The sequence below is a fragment of the Vombatus ursinus genome, unplaced genomic scaffold (assembly GCF_900497805.2).
Source record: "Vombatus ursinus unplaced genomic scaffold, bare-nosed wombat genome assembly UNPS02014799.1, whole genome shotgun sequence".
NCBI classification, from domain to species: domain Eukaryota; kingdom Metazoa; phylum Chordata; class Mammalia; order Diprotodontia; family Vombatidae; genus Vombatus; species Vombatus ursinus.
The window spans coordinates 42,507,268-42,526,698 of record NW_020954577.1 but is presented as its reverse complement, the minus strand read 5'-3'; the positions used below and the strand labels follow the sequence as shown (position 1 = coordinate 42,526,698).

The 19,431-nt window shown below is 42.1% G+C and overlaps 1 protein-coding gene across 7 annotated transcripts in view; it reads right to left on the bottom strand.

Annotated features, from left to right (window-relative positions):
• The window catches only part of RBMS3 (RNA binding motif single stranded interacting protein 3), a 1,414,112-nt gene that overhangs the window by 434,891 nt on the left and 959,790 nt on the right, over positions 1 to 19,431 (bottom strand). For all 7 annotated transcript variants that reach the window (XM_027871985.1, XM_027871990.1, XM_027871986.1 and 4 more), the window contains one exon: positions 1,013 to 1,104. In XM_027871985.1, the coding sequence (XP_027727786.1) occupies positions 1,013 to 1,104 (92 nt within the window). The remainder of the gene's footprint in view (positions 1 to 1,012; positions 1,105 to 19,431) is intronic.

Sequence of the window (19,431 nt, the reverse complement as noted above, 5' to 3'; positions counted from 1 at the left end):
CTGAAACTAGGAATCATTTGCTTACACATTCTGGCCAAATGGACAAAGGAAATAGCAATTTATATCTCCATGACAGGAAACTTCTCTCCCTTCCCTACTGAGGATCATTAGTGAAAAGTCAGGAAAGAGTTCAAGGCTAATCATATGCGCCTTTACAAAAACTCACACAGCCACACTTAAAAACCCAAATATGGAGTAAGAGTGTTTGACACAGATCATGGCCCCTTTTCATTCTTTGTTTTAGTTGAGAAGTTCTCAATCCTGGATAAAGAACTATACTTCCATACCCACAAAGACATAAATGCAAATGACATGTGTCCATGTATCTATACACAAGTTATCAGAATTTTCCCATAAACCCTATGTATGCTATAAATTGCTCTCTGCCTAGAAAGGCAATTTTCTTTCCTGAAATAAAGGGAGCTTTAGCCAGCAAGGTCCAGTGCCCTCATTCCTAAATCAATAACTGACCAATAGCTCCCAAGAGCATCACTGGAGGTCCTCTCAAAGTACGTGAGGGTGATGCCCTGCTTGTAACCCCAGGAAGAATCCCTCCACAAATTCAAAGCTAAAATGAAAAGCAGGCCCAAACAGCAAGCTTAGAGGAAGCTCATTTCCCTGCACAGACCCACTTGAACACACTACCATGAGCTTTCCAAAGCACGCAAAGGAGAATGCTGTTACCCAAAGCCCAGCAGGCAGATTGAGACATCTAACTGATTGGTCCTCGAGCCAGATGCCATTTGCTATTGAAAGTTCTTAACACAGACAAAAAAGAGACACAACTCAACAAGCATAACAGAACTGAACAAGGCTTCGGACGTGCTTTGCAAAATTGCTGATGGACCCAAAGTACAAATGAAGTAAGCCCAACTTTCCCAAGCCAACAGTTACCATTCCCACCACCCTCCAGAAGAAGGTAACACCAGGAAATCATTAATCCAACTTGGAATCATCTCATGACCATGTCGTCACAAAAGGCAAGCCACTGATCGGAACGCATCTGTCTTACCTTGGCCATCTGTGCCTGTACGCCATTGGCCTTGAGAGATGCTACCGCTTTCTGTGCTGCAGCAGGACTGTCAAAATCTACAAAGCCATAACCTGTGGAAACACAAAAGCCATTGTTAGTGGGTGTTCTCAAGCTGCCTCAAGCCAAACTCTGCTTGGATAACAGCTAATGACATCCCGCTCTGCTGTCACCTGTGCATGTGTCTGGGCTGGTGGAAGACCAGTGCAGGACAAAAATGCTCTCTCATCAGCAATCCTTACTCCATCCCCATCATTGCAAGTACCTGCTTCAGGAAAGCCATTTCAGAGGTTTTAGACAGAAAGAAATTCATCTCTCATTTCCAGAGGTTGCTCCCTTTGGCCTGGGATTTTTCAGCAGATTGAGTTCCTAAATGAGTTAGCTCATTTACTTTAATTTCAATAATAAGCCAGAAAATTACTTGACCTTGCCAGAATCCCTTCAGCCCTCTCCCTCAGCCCTCACAACATCTGCTTTGTTAAGAAGGCCGGCTTATTCACTTCAATTCAGGGAAAAAAAAATATTAAATGCTTTCTATATGCCAGGCATTGGGAATACAAAGACAAACCGAAATAGTGTGTGTTATTCCAGGGAAAAACAACGTATGTAAAGATAACAACGGCAAGCGTAGAGTCTGTGACTTCATTAGTATAGGGAATTCCCAGGTAAGGAAACTCTCTACCAATACAGATGTCACCTTCTCTGAAACTTACAGTCTTAGAGAGTTGTCTTCAGGACTGAGATGTTAAGAGACTGAAGAGTAATATAGTCATTATGTATCAGAGGTGGGTCTTCCTGGCTTTGATTCTAGCTCTCAACTACCCTATACTGACTTGCAATACACAGACAAGGAAATACTAACTATAGGCAAAGTCAATGCATAGTAATGTTAGTGAAGAGAGCATTGACACCTATGCAGAGCTAGAAGCACTTCAGGAAGAAGGTGCCCCTTGAGGGGAGCCTTGAAGAGTGCCAGCAATTCCAGGAGGCAGGGGTGAGGAAGGAGGGTATTCCATGCGGGGGAGACACCTGGACAAAGGCATGGAGATTGGGAATGAGATATTTTACACAGGGAAAAGCAAGAAGACCAGTTGGATTGGAGTGTGATAGGAAGAATGGGAAATGAGGCTGGAGACACTGTTAAGGTCTTTAAATGACAAGAAGAAAAGTTTGTTCTTTTACTCTAGAGGCAAGGGGGAGTCATGATAGCTTCTAGAAGAAGATAGGAAGCCAGGTTAGGGAGATGCATGAACCCAGCCAGAACAATGCCCAGGAGCCCACGGCCATGACTGTCAGAGGAAAACCCTTAGCGCTGTGAGTGCCGCCATGTTGATATCACACAAGACATCTGTGTCTCTGCCCCATCAAGTGCCATCTAATGAGGACTGGTTAATAAGTAAAATCATTAGACCATCATTTTTTCCCTTGATTCATGTCCATCATTTTTCTGCTAGTGTGCAATCTGAGGCATGGAGATTCTGTTGTTGTCCCTCCATGGGCACATGTCCATGCATACACACAACATACACATATACACACACAAACACACATACATACACACACACACACACACACACACACACACCTCAAAGAACTAGTCAGTCTGATAGAGCCTGACTATATAAGAGTATTTACAGTGACAATCATGCTCATCTACATTTCAAGTCTCAGGCCTAGGCTGAGCCTGAAGGAATCTCAACGGTCAAGACAATTTCAAAAGGAAAACCCCACAGGGATTCTACTCCTGCAGCATCACGGAACACAACCTTCATTGGCCACCCCTTTCTTCTTCTGTCAGTAAAGACTTTCCTCCTCGGTTCTATCCTTCTTCTCATTTGGCACATGCTTATCTAGCCCCAGAAGCAATTTCAATAGCTGGGTGTTGTGACTCCTCCCTACCTTACCTCCCCCCAAAAAAATAACCATGGAAAAGTGCAAAGGAATTCAATTACCAAGTTGTTTCTCTTAATTAACTTTTTAATTTTCTCCCTTTGGATCCTTTCTCCTTTTGTTCCCTCCCTCCCAGTATGTTATTCCAAAACGAACTTCTTACACAGCAGTGGGCTGTAAAATACTCTCTGAAATGGCTCTGAAAAAATGGTAAAGTTTGCGTTTGAGCTCAAGGAGACAGACTGCCCTCTGAGGAATGCTGGGAACATCATGGATCTTCTTACTCCTAGGGGGAGCACTCAGCAACATCCAGGGTAAGAACAAAAGGAAGATTGGCCTGAATGGGCAGAGCGTGACAAATAGAGGAGCCTGTTCTAGGGAAAATGTGCCACATGCTACTTCTGGTAACTTCTAAAGTCAGGTGGACAGAAAGGAATCCCAGGAAATTCATTATTGTTTTGAGAGAAAGGAATGGAGTAAAACTAGGTGGCACAGTGCATAGAACTGTAGGCCTGGAGTCAAGAAGATTTGAGTTCAAATCTGGCCTCAGACATTTACTAGCTGTGTGACCCTGGGCAAGTCACTCAACCCCATTCGCCTCAGTTTCCTTATCTGTAAAATGAGCCAAAGAAGGAAATGGCAAACCGCTCTAGTATCTCTGCCAAGAAAATCCCCAATGGGGTCACAAAAAGTGAAAGAGGATTGAAATGACTCACCAACAACAACAACAACAATTCCAGGGGCAGGCTTTATAAGGATCAGAGCTTGGAAGCTAGAAGGGACCTTAGCGATCAGCTAGTCTAACCTTTCATTTTATAGATGGGGAAACCGAGTTCCAAAGTGGCTAAATTAAGTGCCCAAGGTTACAGAGCTAGTAAGCACTCAAGGAAGGATTTGAATACAGGTTTTGCTGAATACAGGTCTCCCATTCTAAGAACTATGTGATACTGCCTAGCTCAATCAGCATCTAATTATAACTTTTAGTCTATCAATTCCAGCTATACTATTTAGGTGAGGCTTGGGCAAATGATGTTTCGCTTCAATGCGATTCAGTTTCCTCAACTGTTAAATAAGGTCAAAGCTGCTGCCATTACCTCAGGAGTATTTCTATATGGATTAAACTTTTCAACATGGCCCCAAAAGAGCATTCCAATTCCATTATGCATAGGTCCCCTTCCCTCATGCCACAGTTCAACGTGTAGTATGTAGAGCAGTGGGTCTAGAAACCTCTTGAGTTCAAATTTGGCCTCAGCCGTTTACCAGCTGTGTCCTTGGGGAAGTCACTTAATCTCTGTCTTCCTCAACTATGAAATGCGGATAAAAGATCCCCTGTCTCACAGGGTTGTGCTGAAGATCAAATGAGATCATATTTGTAAAGCACTTAGCATGGTTCCTGGCCCATAGTAGGTACTTAAAAATGCTCGTTTCCTTCTTTCCTTCTCTTTCTCACAAATAGCATCTCCCAACTCTGTTCATTGGTACTGGTCATCTCCCTGGAATGTCTTCCCTTTTAACCACTGCCTCATAGAATATGCTACTCCCCTCCATATTTATTCTGCATGTTTTCTCTATATATGCATTCTGTTCTCCTCCCCCAACCCCCAAAAGACTATAAACTCCAGGGGAGTATGACAGAATTTACTTTCTTTTTCATCTCCAGAACATAGTAGAGGCATAATAACTGCATGCTGATTGATTGATAATTGATTGATTCGTTAGCATCAGTGGAACAGAAGTATATAAAGGTTTCAAGCGCTAGCACCAGGACCCTCCAGGCAGGGGCTTTCTTTCCTGGACACTTTACCGAACTGTCTGCCTTTCCTCCAATTCAGGTTTCTCCCTCTGGCTCCTTTCCTTTCCTTCCACCCCCACATGGTACACAGGATATTACAAAATCTCTGCACTGATCTCCAGGGCTGAAATCCAATCCAAACAGAACGAATCCACCACGAGGACCTTCCATTCCCCAAGCCTTCTTAACATCCCAGAAGCAGGAGGAGAATTATGGGATGCCCCACAGTCAGTAAGAGAGAAAATGATTTTTTTGTTTTATTTCTTAAAGTCACAGCACAGCATGGGCCATGTGGAGACATGACACCAGGACACTTACATATATTGCTCATTTTCCATATTTATGCTTTGCAGACAGCGGGGACCCCAAGAGCCTACCAGAAAATGTGTAAAGAAAAGTGAAATCATTGGATTTAAACTATGCCATAGAGCTGAGGGTCCTTTGTAAATATTTACTGTGGAAAATTCAAATAGGAAGGCTCAGTTTATGTGCAATACTTTAAATACTTCACCTCTAGAAATAAAAACCACATTCTCCAGTTCCTCAAGACAGCATGCACTACATTATAACCAGAGGGGAAAAAAAAATCCTTAGCTTCCCCCAGAGAATATTTATCCTTTCACAAAGAAATAAAGCCACTTGCTGCCGGTCATTCCATGTTGCGTTTCCTTTCTGCCAACAATGGAATTTGGATGAATGAGGACCCATGTCCCTGAACTGCTGAGGGAGGGCTTAGCGGAGTGCCCTCCACTAGGAAGGTTTCCTGGCTCAGGACTGAAAGGACCCCGCCATCGAGCATGAACAAGATGCTGACTTTCTCCTGCCACCACCTAAAAGGCTGGGGGGCCTCTTGGTCTCAGTTTCTCAATTACATAATTAAGCTTGGCAGCAGGTTCAAATGAATTAAAACTGAATGTCACTGTTTTCTCAGCACCCCCTGGTCCTTGTTTTTTTTCTTTTTTTTTCTTCCTTGTCGGGAGAAGGCCAGCTGAACAGCAATTAGCGAGAAACAGAGCAGTGAGAAAGAACCAGCTCAGTGCTAATTAGGTCACTTGCCAAATGTATTCATTCCATTGGCAGATTTAATCAATGTTTTCCTAAAATGCTTTAAATCTTGTATGCCAATTTAAAGTTTTGCTATTATTACAGCTTTAAACACAGATGGGAAGCTGAGTGATTCGCAGGGCTGTTTGCCTAAAAAAAAAAAATACAAATAAAGAGAAAGGCATTTGTAAATGGTAATGAACCTCTTTGCACACAGTGAATGCCAAGAGGATTGTATGTGTTTTTCCCCCTCCATCGAACTAATAGGTGGCAGATACGCTGTGTCATTGACCACTCAGTTCATGCTACAACAATCCAGTCAGTTTGCCTTATAGAAAACATGAACATGCATGTGTCTGTGGGTTCCAGCACCTTCATTAGCTGCAGGATCCATATCCCTTTGGTGGATCAGGTTCTCAATCTTATAATCAGCCTCCACCTTGCTGCCTTTCCTTTTGCTCACCCTGCTCTCCAACATGTCACCTGTAGTCAGCTCTGGCCAATTCCTCTTTCCCCATAAATCTCTAATTCACCCACCTCCTTCTCCTTGTATCCATAGGGAAAAGAGAACTAGGCAGTGGATGGAGGGCTGACATGGGCTCATGAGAGCCTGACTTCAAATACTGACTTGCTGCATAGGCAAGTCACTCAGCCTTGCTAAGGCTCAGTTTCCTTATCTCTACACAGGGGATACTAATAGCACCTACATGCCAGGGTCATTGTGAGGATCCAATGAGACTATCTACATAAAGCTCCGAAAGTATATTAAAACTCTATCTATGTTACTGTTGCTGTTGTTGTCATTGCTATTATTATCTCTAACATATTTCAGGTCCTGGCCTGAAGTATAACAATAGCCTCAGAATTGCAGTCAATTCTCCATTTTCTCCCCTGTCAAATCTGTCCTCCACATAACTGCCAAACTGATTTACCAAAACAAACAAACAAACAAAAAAAGCAAAACAAAACAAAAAGATTTCCCCTCAGTCACCCCTCTACTCAAAAATCTTCAACATCTTCCTATTGCTCCTAAGATGAAATAGCAATTCCTTAGCTTGGCATCTAAAGCCCTCTATGGCTCCCACCTATTGTACCTTTCAAGCCTTATTATATCAATCCTTTTACACAATATCTGTGACACTTACAGTGTCCCCATAGATGACATTTAATAGTTTGTTTTTGTGCATTTTTTTTTGGCAATTATTACTGGAATTTTTTTTTTATTTTTTTTATCTTTTTAACATGTGTTTTTAAAACTTTGGGTTATAAATTTTCTCCCTTCCTCCCTCCCCACCCACCCTCATTGAAAAGGCAAGCAACTGGATACAGGTTATACATGTGCAGTCATTCAAAACACTTCCATAGTAGTCATGTTGTGAAAAACTAAGTGTATTTCCCTTCATCCTATCCTATCCCCCATTTATTCTATTCTCTCTTTCGACCCTGTCCCTCCTCAGAAGTGTTTGCTTCTGATTACCCCCTCCCACAATCTGCCCTCCCCTCTATCAACCCCTTGCTCTCTTATCCCCTTCATCCCTTATTTTCCTGTAGGGTAAGATAGATTTCCATACCCAGTTGTATATGTTATTCCCACCTTAAGCCAAATCCTATGAGAATAAGATTCACTCATTCCCTCTCACCTTCCCCCACTCCCCCTCCACTGTAAAAGCCTTTTCTTGTCTGTTTCATGTGAGATAATTTACCCCATTTTGCCTCTCCCTTTCTCTTTCTCCCAGTATAATCCTCTCTCACCCCTTAATTTTATTATCCAGATATCACCCCTTCATCTTCAACTCACCCTGTGCCCTCTATCTATCTATCTATCTATCTATCTATCTATCTATCTATCTATCTATCTATCTATCTATCTTTCTATCTATCCATATACATACACATAATTTTTCCCCTCCCACTACCCTAATGCTAACAAAGGACTCATGAGTTACAAATATCATCTTTCCATGCAGGAATGTAAACAGTTCAACCTTAATAAATCCCTTATGATTTCTCTTTCCTGTTTACTTAATGCTTCTCTTTTGTCTTGAAAGTCAAATTTTCTATTCAGCTCTGGTCTTTTTATCAAGAATGCTTGAAAGTCCCCTATTTCACTGAATGACCGTTTTTTCACCCTGAAGGATTATACTCAGTTTTGCTGGCTAGGTGATTCTGGGTTGTAATCCTATCTCCTTTGCCCTCCGAAATGTTATATTCCATGCCCTGTGGTCCCTTAATGTAGAAGCTGCTAAATCTTTGTGTCATCCTGATTGTGTTTCCACAATACTTGAATTGTTTCATTCTGGCTGCTTGCAATATTTTCTTCTTGACCTGGGAATTCTGGAATTTGGCTACAATATTCCTAGGAGTTTTCCTTTGGGGATCTCTTTCAGGAGGAGATTGGTGGATTCTTTCAATTTCCATTTTGCCCTCTGGTTCTAAAATATCAGGGTAGTTTTCCTTGATAATTTCTTGAAAGATGATGTCTAGGATCTTTTTTTGATCATGGCTTTCAGATAGTCCAATCATTTTTAAATTCTCTCTCCTGGATCTATTTTCCAGGTCAGTTTTTTTTCCAATGAGATAGTTCACATTTTCTATTTTTTCATTCTTTTGGATTTGTTTTACAATGCCTTGATTTCTCATAAAGTCACTAGCTTCCAATCACTCCATTCTAATTTTTAAGGAAGTATTTTCTTCAGTAAGCTTTTGGACTTCCTTTTCCATTTGGCCAATTTTGCTTTTTAAGGTATTCTTCTCCTCATTGGCTTTTTGGACCTCTTTTGCCATTTGGGTTAGGCTATTTTTAAGGTGTTATTTTCTTCAGTATTTTTTGGGGTCTCCTTTAGCATCACTCTCAGTTTTTCCTCTACTTCTCTTACTTGCATCTCAAAATCCTTTTTGAGCTCTTCTGTGGCCTGGGACCAATTCGTATTTTTCTTGGAGGCTTTGGATGTAGGAGCTTTGGCTTTGTTGTCTTCTTCTGGTTGTATGTTTTCATCTTCTTTGTCACCAAAGTAAGATAATATAGTCTGACTCTTTTTGCACTGCTTGCTCATGATCCCAGCCAATTACTGGAGTTATAAACTTTTTGTTAAGGTAGGTGTCTGTTTCCAGTGTGGAGAATGTACTTCAGGGGTTTTGTGCAGCTGTTTTCAGAGCTACTTCTAGGGACCTGTAAATTTTCAGTTCTTCCAAGGTGCTATAATGAAGGGCAAGGGGTTACTCCTTTCCTGGCCTGTGCTCTGGTCTGAGTGACCACAAGCACTTTTTTCTGTCTTGGAACTGTGAGGAAGATTTCCTCTCCACAGCCACTACAAGCTCCACCATGCCAGCACTCCTCCTCGCCCCAGGACCGCCACCCAGAACTGTGACCCAGATCCAAGCACAGGCAAAGCAAGAGAATCCTGTACCAGCAGAGAGATCCCTGCAATCCTGCTCTGATGAGCCACCCGATTCCCTCTCTGTCTGTGGGTCAGAAGCTCAGGAGGCAGCTGCCGCCACAGGGCCGCACTTGGGGACTAGAGCTGAGACCCCGAGCTTCTCTCTCTCACCGCAGAAACACACTTTTCCCACTGACCTTCTAAGTTGTCTTAGGTGTTCGTGGCTTGAGAAGTCTGGAAACCTCCATAGCTGCACCCGATTCAGTGCTCTGAGGCCTGCTCCAGAGTCCCTGCGGCCTGCGTGCCCACGCCAAACTGCACTCCTCTCCCAGCCCAGCGTGATATACCTTTCTGATCAGCCATCCAGGTTGTCTTGGGCTGGAAATTTGTTTCACTCTGTCTTTTTGTGGTTCTGCTGCTTTAGAATTTGTTTAGAGCCATTTTTATAGGTATTTGGAGGGGTTTGGGGGAGAGCTCTAGCAAGTCACTGCTTTCCCTCCGCCATCTTGGCTCCGCCTTACTCCCCCCCCCGCTTTGTGCAATTTTGTAGGTTGTTCTGGAATGCCTTCCTTGCTCCCTTCTGCCTTATAGACTCAGTAACTTTCTTTAAAACTCAGCTCAGGTAACCATTTCCTACATGAGACCTTTCCTGACTCTCTATTGTCAGTGTTACCTCTGTCTTGAACTTACCCTATATTCCTCCCTTATTTACCTGTTTGGCATACCGGGGACAATCCCCCAGTACCAGATAAGTTCCTCATGGAAAGGCTTTTTGTTTGTTTTATATCTTTGACTTCATGGTACCTGGAAAGAGTCTTCTACATAGCAGGTATTTAATAACTATTGGTTGAATTAAATATGACAAGCAGCTTAGAGGCCAACTTTCAAACTCCCTGAGGGCGGGGACTGTTTCTTTCATTTCTCTGTGCCTGGCACTTTGTCCAATATGCTTTGAATGCAGTAGGCACTGAATACACATTTAAGGAATTGCCTGGCACGTCTTTAAAATGCACATGTAAGGTATCGAGTGGGCAATATTACAGCTGTTCCTCTATTTGGAAAAAAAAATCAAAATGGCCACCCCCCCTTCAGCAGACTGCAAATACTCAAGACAGAGCCCACCACCAACACTGGTCTCTCCCATTAAGATTGTGAAAAATTAAGTGAGTAACATTCTTCCTCTCCAGAGCTAGTTTCTTTGATCTTTCTCAAATCTCAGCACAGTTGGCCTACTCTAGAACACAACTTATTTCAGAGGTTGTACAACTGTGAGTCAAATGTGGTTTCTGAAGAGAATGAGTGAACCTTGTCCAGAACTTACACATCTCAGCTCCAAACCTCAAATTAAACAACCCAAGAAGGTTAGGAAATACCCTTGTATCCCTCCTCCCACTCCAACATTCTGCCAATCGTTGACTGGTTTTGACCAGACTCAGAAGTGGAAGCCCTGAAATACCACAGAGAAGGGACACTTTGGGGAGATTTGTAATCTGATCAGATGCAAACAATAGTAGGGAAATTTTACAGAGGCCACTACCTCCCCCAGTTGCTGGGTGAATTTTTAGCAAGTGAGCTTCAGAAGGGTCCAAAGAAGAACCCTTAAAGTGTTGAGTGACTGCTGGTCATTTCCTGACATTTTGTGATTTTTAGGGCCCAGTGTTAGCAAAAGATCGTGTTGTAAATTCCAACCCACAGGCAGCATGGTTGTGTGGGTACATACCAATGCTAGGTGACCAGATTTAATTCAACAACAGTTCATTAAGTGCCTAAGGGCCAGGCTTTGGTGTTAGGCATTGGGATACAAATAACAAAACAGAACAGTCTCAGCCTTCAAGGAACATCCAATACTCAAACCCTAGTCATTTGACTCCCGAATCAGTGCTATTTTCAGTAGGCTACACTAAGGAAGGTGAACAGTAGTATGACCACCATTGGCATTGCTGTAGATTTCTAGGAAAAACAGCAGCAATGAGATTTGATCCTGCAAGAATACAGGACCATGGATGAGAATTTGCCAAGAGGTGAAAGCAATCATCAAAACAATGTGGAAAGAGCATTGAATGAATGGTGTTAGTTCTCGATCTGGTTCTGTTATTTCTCAGCTGAGTATGCTTGGAACAATTTTGGTGATTGACAGAGTCCTAGGTAGCATGGGGTTACCAGATGCCTCAAACCACTGACTTCACGGGAGGTGGGGCACTTCCAGTAATAACAACAACAAAACAACAACAACAGCAGCATTGCTCTATTGCTGCTATTCAGTCATTTCAATCATGTCTGACTCTTTCTGACCCCACTTGGAGTTTTCTTGGCAAAGATACTTTGTCATTTCCTCCTCCAGCTCATTTTTCAGATAAGTAAACTGAGGCAAACAAGGTTAGGTTACTTTTCCAGGGTCTGACAGCTGGTAAATGTCTGAGGCTGGATTGAGTCTTCCTGACTCCAGGCTTGGTACTCCATTCATTGTGTCACCTAGCTGCCCAACTCTTCTCCTCCCTCCCCTCCTCTTCATCTTCCTCCTCCTACTCCTACTCCTATTCCTACTACTACCACTACTAGCTAGTAGCACTTACTATGTGTCAGGCACTGTGCTAAGCATTTTATAAATATCTCATTTGATTGTCACAACATTGAGAAGATGGTGCTATTATTAGCCCCATTTTACAGATGAGAAAACTGAGGCAGCCAGAGATTAGATGATTTACCCAGGGTGACACAGCTAGCAAGTTATCTGATGCAAAATTTGTACTTAGGTCTTCTTGACTCTAGACCAAGCTCTCAGTCCACTGAGGTGCCTAACTATCTCAGTAGTTTTTCTTACATGTTTCTTTGTTCTCAATACCCTCCTTCCTTGCCTGAACATGGGATGATACTTCCTGATGGTTTTATCACCATCACCCACTTCTCCTGATCACCTGCTCCCTCTACAACCTTCTTTCTCTCACCTCTATTCTGATACAACTAAATCTAACCAGATCAGACAGTTCTAATGCTTAGCACAGTGCCTGGCATATAGTAGGCACTTAATAAATGTTTATTGACTGACTACTCATGTAATACTGCCAGACCTGTAAACTCATGCCACCATGGAATCACAAGCAATGGTCCTGTGGACCCATCTCCCCAGCAGTGGAATCTACAGCTACCTCTCCTTTCCTCTCTGCCCCCAGTACAACTGAATTTGCCATAGGGAGCAAAATCCCTAGGTACAAGTCTGCCTCAGTTATTTCATTTGTTTAAAATAAATGGTAACTGATGAATGATAATCTGTCTAGTCTCCCTCACACCTAGGGTAGTTGTGAAGATGGAATGGGACAAGTTATTTTATGGAGGTGCTTTGTAAGCCCTAAAACAGGGCTGGGCTCTAAGAGGGTCCTATGTGATGATGAGGGGGTCTGTCTACAGATGATCTCTGTGGGTCCTTAGGGCTCTAAGTCCTAGGAACTGATGATGATAATGATGACAATGATGACTTGTCATCTACTGATAGATACTTCTGAAAGAAATAATCCACCTCCCCTAAATCCATAAAGCAGAAAGGACCATGGTCCTTAATCTATTAGCAATAAGCAAACACACAGACCACCTCTTCTGTCTGTCTGATTTTGTCTTTTTTTTTTTTTTACAAAAAAAGTTTCCTTGCCTCTACTTTTCAGTCTGAATACCTGCCGCAACATTAAAATGTCATGAATGTTACTTGAGCTTTGGCCCACCCAGAGGCATGGGTGCTCTTCAGACACAACATTCCCACAGGATGGACCCTCTGTCTTTTCTTTCCAAGTGATAGAACAGAAGGTTAAGGGAATGAAAATACACTCCTCCAAGAAGTTTCCCAGCAGGTTATACCAAGTACAAAGGCAGGACAACTTTGGTCCCACTGTCTTTTATTTGGAAAATGGGATACTGCCATTCTATTCACATTGCAGAATGAAGGCTTTTTAAATCCCAAACAAATTCCCAAACTCACTTTCTTTTTTATCCTCTTCCAATCAATTCCTGAAATAGAGAAACTACTTCTCCCCACCAAATACAGTCAAAACTGGGTCTGGGAGGAGTGTTGGCATTAAGTTTTTCCTGAGATTATGGCACCTCCCTGATTGGCTACACGGTACTATTACTCGAGACTTGCTTTCATTTTAACATTTCAAAGATTAAGGGAACATTCTACCAGGCTCTAAAAGGGCAGATTAACTTCAGTAAACCATCCAGCAACAAATTTCCCATCATTCCCTATTTGCAGTGATTAACATAAAATGCACACCCTGGACTGTGAAATCTAATGAGTGTTTGACTGTCTCTCCTATAGTAAGAGGTATATTTGCATGTGTACATAAGCATGTGTAAATGTTTGTGCATGTGTGTAAAAACATATGTACATGTATATGTATGTATATATGTTTATAGGTCTGTTCATCCGAGGTTCATGATCGAGCTTCCAGTATGCAGAATAAACATTGCCACGCAGTTTAGAATGACAGTGCAGAGAAGCTATAATTGAACCCTTTAATTAGAGGGTTGCAATCAGCAGCCCTTGCTAGGGTATGCAAACCTAACCACCCATTCTGCATCCTGCTGACCTACCATGCCTCTCCCTCCTTCTCTCGGCTTCTGGTGTCACAAAGACATGGAGGGATGGAAATTCCACTTCTAAAGGGCATGGGAATAAATTCTACTAGAACTAGTGGGAAGTGTGTGTGTGTGTGTGTGTAAAGGAAAAGAGACCTACTCGATGTATTTTAATCCACTATTCAATGCCTCCAGAAACCAATGGCTGTTGGGAAGAGCCTCTGTGGTGAATCTCAGCCTCACTAGGGAGAGCAGCAACTGGGATTGATGACCCAGCTTTCCCTGGTGCACTCCTCCCTTCAGTCATGAGTATATGGGGTTACTGAAATACAACAGAAAAGATAAAGAAATGGGGTCCCAAAGTGCAGTCCTTTGGATACTTGAAGATAGAAATCATGCTCCACCCTCTCTTCTCAAGCCTTCTCATCTTCTGTTCTCATCCCTAGTTCCTTTAACCAGTCCTGGCACAGTGGATAGAGTGATGTATGTGGCATAAGATGACCTGGGTTCAAATCCACCTCAGACACTTAGTAGCTGGGTTATTTTCTCTCTCTCAGCCTCGGTTCCTTATCTGTAAAATGGAGACAAAGGTAGAATCCCCTCATAAACTCCCCGCCATGGGTTTTTCAAGAAATAAATAAATCACTGCATAAAAACAAAAACTTAGCAAACCTTGAAGTCATATGTAAGTGGCAACAACTATTGTTCTCTGTTTATTAACATTATCCCCTACGTGACTGTGGAGGCCAGTTAACTTCCTTGCACTCCAGTTACCACCTCTGTAAAATGAGGGTCATAGGTTTGAGGCATGAAGAGACCTTAGCCCTTGAAGAGTCTACCTCTTCATTTCACAGATGGAGAAACTGATGCTGCGGGAGGTTCCATGATTTGTTAAAATTCATGTATATTTAGATCAGAGGCAAGATTTGAACCTATGTCTTCTGCTTTGAGGGCCAGTGCTCAAGTTCCTATAAAAATCTATGTTTCCAGGAGATGAGGAGGGAGACCACCCCAAGCATGGGAGGCAGAGAGGGCAAAGGGAAAGGGTAAGAGATGCAACATCGTATGGAAGGAACAGAGAAAACCAGTTTGACTGCATTGTGGGAAAGGAAATAGCATCCAATGTCACTGAGGCGGAAAAAAATTGGTTAGAATAAGGTTGTGAAGGGCTTTAAAAACTCAATGGACGGATTTCAATCTTGGAGACAAAAGGGAAACACGGGAGTTGACTGAATGGGGGCTTGAAAAGGTTAGATCTGTTAAATGCTACTTTAGCAACAGCCTGTAGCATAGAGGAGAGAATGGACCTAGGGCTACCTTTTAGGAAGCTGTTGCAGTAATCTTGCAGAGAGGTAAAGACAGCCTGAGCTAAGATGGCAGCTGCTAAGTAGCTACCTTTCTGGGTTGGATGAGAGAGGTGTTTTAGAGATAGAAATGGCAATATTTGACCACTGATTGGATCTATCTGATGGTGGGGGCAGGGAGCAAGACTTCAGTGATGTCAAGATTATGAACCTGACATGAGAAAAAAGTCATGTTGCCTTCAATAGAAATAGGGAAATCTAGAGAAAGGAAAAATTTAGGGGTAGGGGAACAATACTCAGTTCAGTTTTAGAAATGGTGAGTTTTAGATCTCCCTGGGATGTCCAGTTTGAAACGTCCAATTGGTGATATGGGACTGAAGCTAAGGAAAAGATATTCACACTAGATATGTAGATCTGGTGGTCATCTACGCAAAGATAAGTGAAACCCATGTCAGCTCCCAAGATTACAGGGAAAGGGAGACAAGCCTTCAGATCCAAACTTATGAATTGCCCATAGTTGTGATCTTTGAAGGGGGTGATAAGCAAACAAAGGAGATGGAGGTGTAATAGTCAGAAAGGTAGCTTAGAATGTCATGCAAAGCCATAGAATAAACCAAAGGAATGTGGGAATAGAAGGTTATGTTGGACAATGTCAGGAAGCCCGACTGAGAATCCTGATTCTGAGGGTTACGGCATGGTTAGGAGATAGTTACAAATTCTCTCTGCCCCTCAGTTTTCTCATTTGAAAAATAATGGGGCTTTTAATACCTCCTCACAAGATTGCTATAAGAAAGAAATTTTGTCAAGTATAAAATACTATAGAAATGGCAGTAGCTATTATGTATTTGCCTTTCTTACACAAATTATTCACAATATGGTAATTCATTCTTGTTTCCATATTTTCTTGCAAACACTCTTTACAAGTGTTTACCCTATTGCCTGGCAATTTGCAAAGGTCTGTTTGCTGCTGGTCATCTATGTGTTTTGCTCTGCCTTGGGGCTACATGAATTTTCTGAATAAAAGCAGTTCAAAATTGATCCTAGATGTTGAAAGGGAAATAGAATATGATTTGCAGCTTCATTGTCCTGTTGGCTATGCAGAAATAGATCTGCTCCATGAAACAAGGTACACTTGGGGCAAGCTTTCCTGACCACAATATTTTAAAGGAAAGCTGCTCATTTGCTAGAACATATCATCTTCCATAGGAAATCATCATCCATCTGGTGCTCACGTGGGTACCAGAAACAGTCAAGGATTTTCAACAAAGGGGAAACATCAGATGACTTGGAAAATCATCAGCCTTGGCACTTGGTAGATCTAATTTTTCTGGTGCCCTGAACATAGCAAAATGCCTTAGCCCAAGTTCTTCCTCCATTTGAAAAGTCATCTCATTTTAACAGAAATTTGACAATGAGATTCATCATTGCTCGTAAATTAGGAATGGCTCAAATCCAAATGGTTTCTTGCACCTTAGCTGGAAATTTTTCCTTTCCTATTTTTATCAGATGATCCAAAGAGGGAATTATCCAGAATGCCCAGAACACAAGCAGCCAGAGACCAATGAAGACCATTGGAACTTGTAGCCTTCTGAATCATGGGAGACTGGAAACTCGTTCCTTTACCAGCAGAATAATGTCAGACTTATGAGGGAATGGTTCTAGGCACCATGCCAATCCTCTAGGACACAACTCTATAAGACCAAGAAGACCAAGGATAGCAGAATTACTTAAGTTAACCATTCATTACATGCTCTGCATTTATTCATTGAAAATGGACTTCTCTTTCACATGGGCAAGCTGAATTCTCTTCACTTGGGCAAAGAAGTGAAATGATCTAGGTTTAAATCCCATCTCTGAAGCTCAGTAACTCTATAACCCTGGGCAAATCACTACAGCCCTGGGGTCTCAGTTTCCTTAGCTTAAAAATGAGGGATTTTGATTAAATGGCATCTGGGGTCCCTTTTAGTTCTAGATCTAATAACCTTAATAATAATGGTGACATTTCCTCTGAACTTACTCTCCCAATTTACATTGGCCACTCCATTATCAGACTGGGTCCTCAGAGGGCCTACCTCTGAGTTATCTAATGATAACCCTGCAGGAGGCTCTCCTCCTAATTTACAAAACCCTAACAGTGTCTTTCCCCTTAACAACCAACTAATAGACTCAATTAGCTTCTTAGAAAAGGTATTTACTCAACTGATACAGCAAGTCGAACAATTACACAGCATTCCCCAACACCTTCCCCAAGAAACAAACACACAAAGCACATTCTCACACATATGGTTTATGAGGGGAAATGGACATGAACTTGGAGTACAATGGTAGTAAGACAAACATGTGGCCAAGGCAACTAACAGCTCTGGAACAGCCCTTCATAGCCTTTTCTCCGGGAATTCGTCATAAAACCCCCTGGAAGGCGTGGGACTTGGGTGTTGTTGAAGTTGCTGCCAGGTGGGGTGGGCTCTTCTCAGGGTGAAGCATCCCTGCTGGACTGATGACTCAACTGGACTTGCTCCTTTCATTCCACCGCCTGGCTGGGCTATCACATCACTTGGCTACTTAGGTAGTTCCTCATTGTGATTGGCTGCCTCTGGGCTGGACTGGGCCAAGCAGGTCACTCTGATGCTGGGCAAGTTCTGCCAGACTTGGCCAGACAAAATCCTTTGGCCTTTCCAGCTTCCTCCAGCTCCCTATCCCTTCAGGTCACCCTAATCTCAACAAAACCACTTTGCATATATTGTGTATTTATTCATACAAGGTGGCCCAAAAGTCTTAGTGAAGTATTGTCATATTAAAACTTAAGCTTCAAACTGCACTAAGATTTTATGGGACACACTGGCTATGTACATGATACATCTCCTCCCTCCTCAAAACCAACCAACCTGTAGAATATCAGCTCAAGAAGAATAGGGACTGTTCTGTTTTTAATTTTTTTATATCTTTAGAACCTTTACTTGTCTGGCACATAATAGATGCTTGCCGATCGAATCCATCAAATACTGTGCAAAATCTGCCCAGTGTCTTAGTAAAGGAACTGAATGTCAACTTGCTGATGAAATGACCTATCTCTCTTTGGAAGAGATTCCTCAGAATCTCTCTGCCTTGGATCATGGTAGCCAGCACACACTAACACATGAGACAGCTGGCCCACTTGTCTCTTTAAGACAACTTAACACGGCTGGCCCTCTTGACTTGGTTTTTATAGGAAATTATAGAGCTGGAAGGACCTTAATTGCGAGGTCATCTTTTCCAACCAACTTAGCGCTCACACTGAGGGATTTGTTCTTGAGAGCAAAATTGCCAAGAGCAGGCCTGGTACTCTGGAAATAGTGCTGGATGTGGTCCACTCTCAGGTTATCTTCCATCTACTCTGTATAGATTTTTAGGTTGTATATAATTTCATATGTACCTTATTGTCTCTCTTCCCTTCAGAACATAAGATCATTGATATATTTTTTTTTGTATTTCCATCCCTGGCACATAATAGGCACTTAACAAAAACTTGTTAATTGTGGAAAAAACACTGGGTTTAGAGTTAGAGCTAGTTAAATCTTGCCTTGGATGCTTATTACTTATGTCACCTTAGGCATGTCAGTTAATCTCCCTTGGCCTCAGTTTCCCCAATTGTAAAATGAGGGAGTTGGGCTAAATGACCCCTGAAGTTCATTCCTTCCAGATATTGATCTAAGATCTTATAATCTGCTGAGTTTTCCCACATGATTTATGCAAAACTGGACCAGGTAAGACTCTTCAAGACCTAAAACATTTTTGGAGGAGGCATGAAGACGCTGATAACGGTCTCGTAGTCCCTGGTTATGATTCACCAGTATGGCTTATCACTGATAGTATGTGTGCAAAGGTCCCATTGAGCTGAATTAGAGTTAGCTAAATTAGAAGTTGATTCCAATAATAGAGTCCTGTTTTTAAAAGCAGTTAAGTTTGTGGCTTTTGTCCCTCTAATTTGCAAAACAAATAGCTGAAAATGGCTGGATTTTGGCTGCTTTTTATAAAATGACCAATTTTCAGAATAAGTACATGTCCTTCTCCCGCTGTTCTCATTCGTATTTTTGGCTTTTAGCAACGTTTCTAATTCTGGTTTGTTACAGAGTGGCTACTTGGCCTGCGTTTACTGTTTCAAACAGTTTTGCCGATCTGAAAAAAGAGAGAATCGATATGCAAAGCAACTAGACGATAAATGATGTACCATGAAGATTACAGCAAATTTTGGGACACAATCTGGGTGAAAAAATCAAATTAAAGTCACAGAACACTTTTAGGAAGGGCCAAATGTGTCTGGTGGAGTATGCCGGGATAGTAAGGGACCACTTCAAATTGTTTCCTTTAACGGACATTTGAGGGAACTGGGAATGTTTAGTCTGGAGAAGAGAAAGCTTCTAGCAGACATGACAGTGGTCTTCAATATTT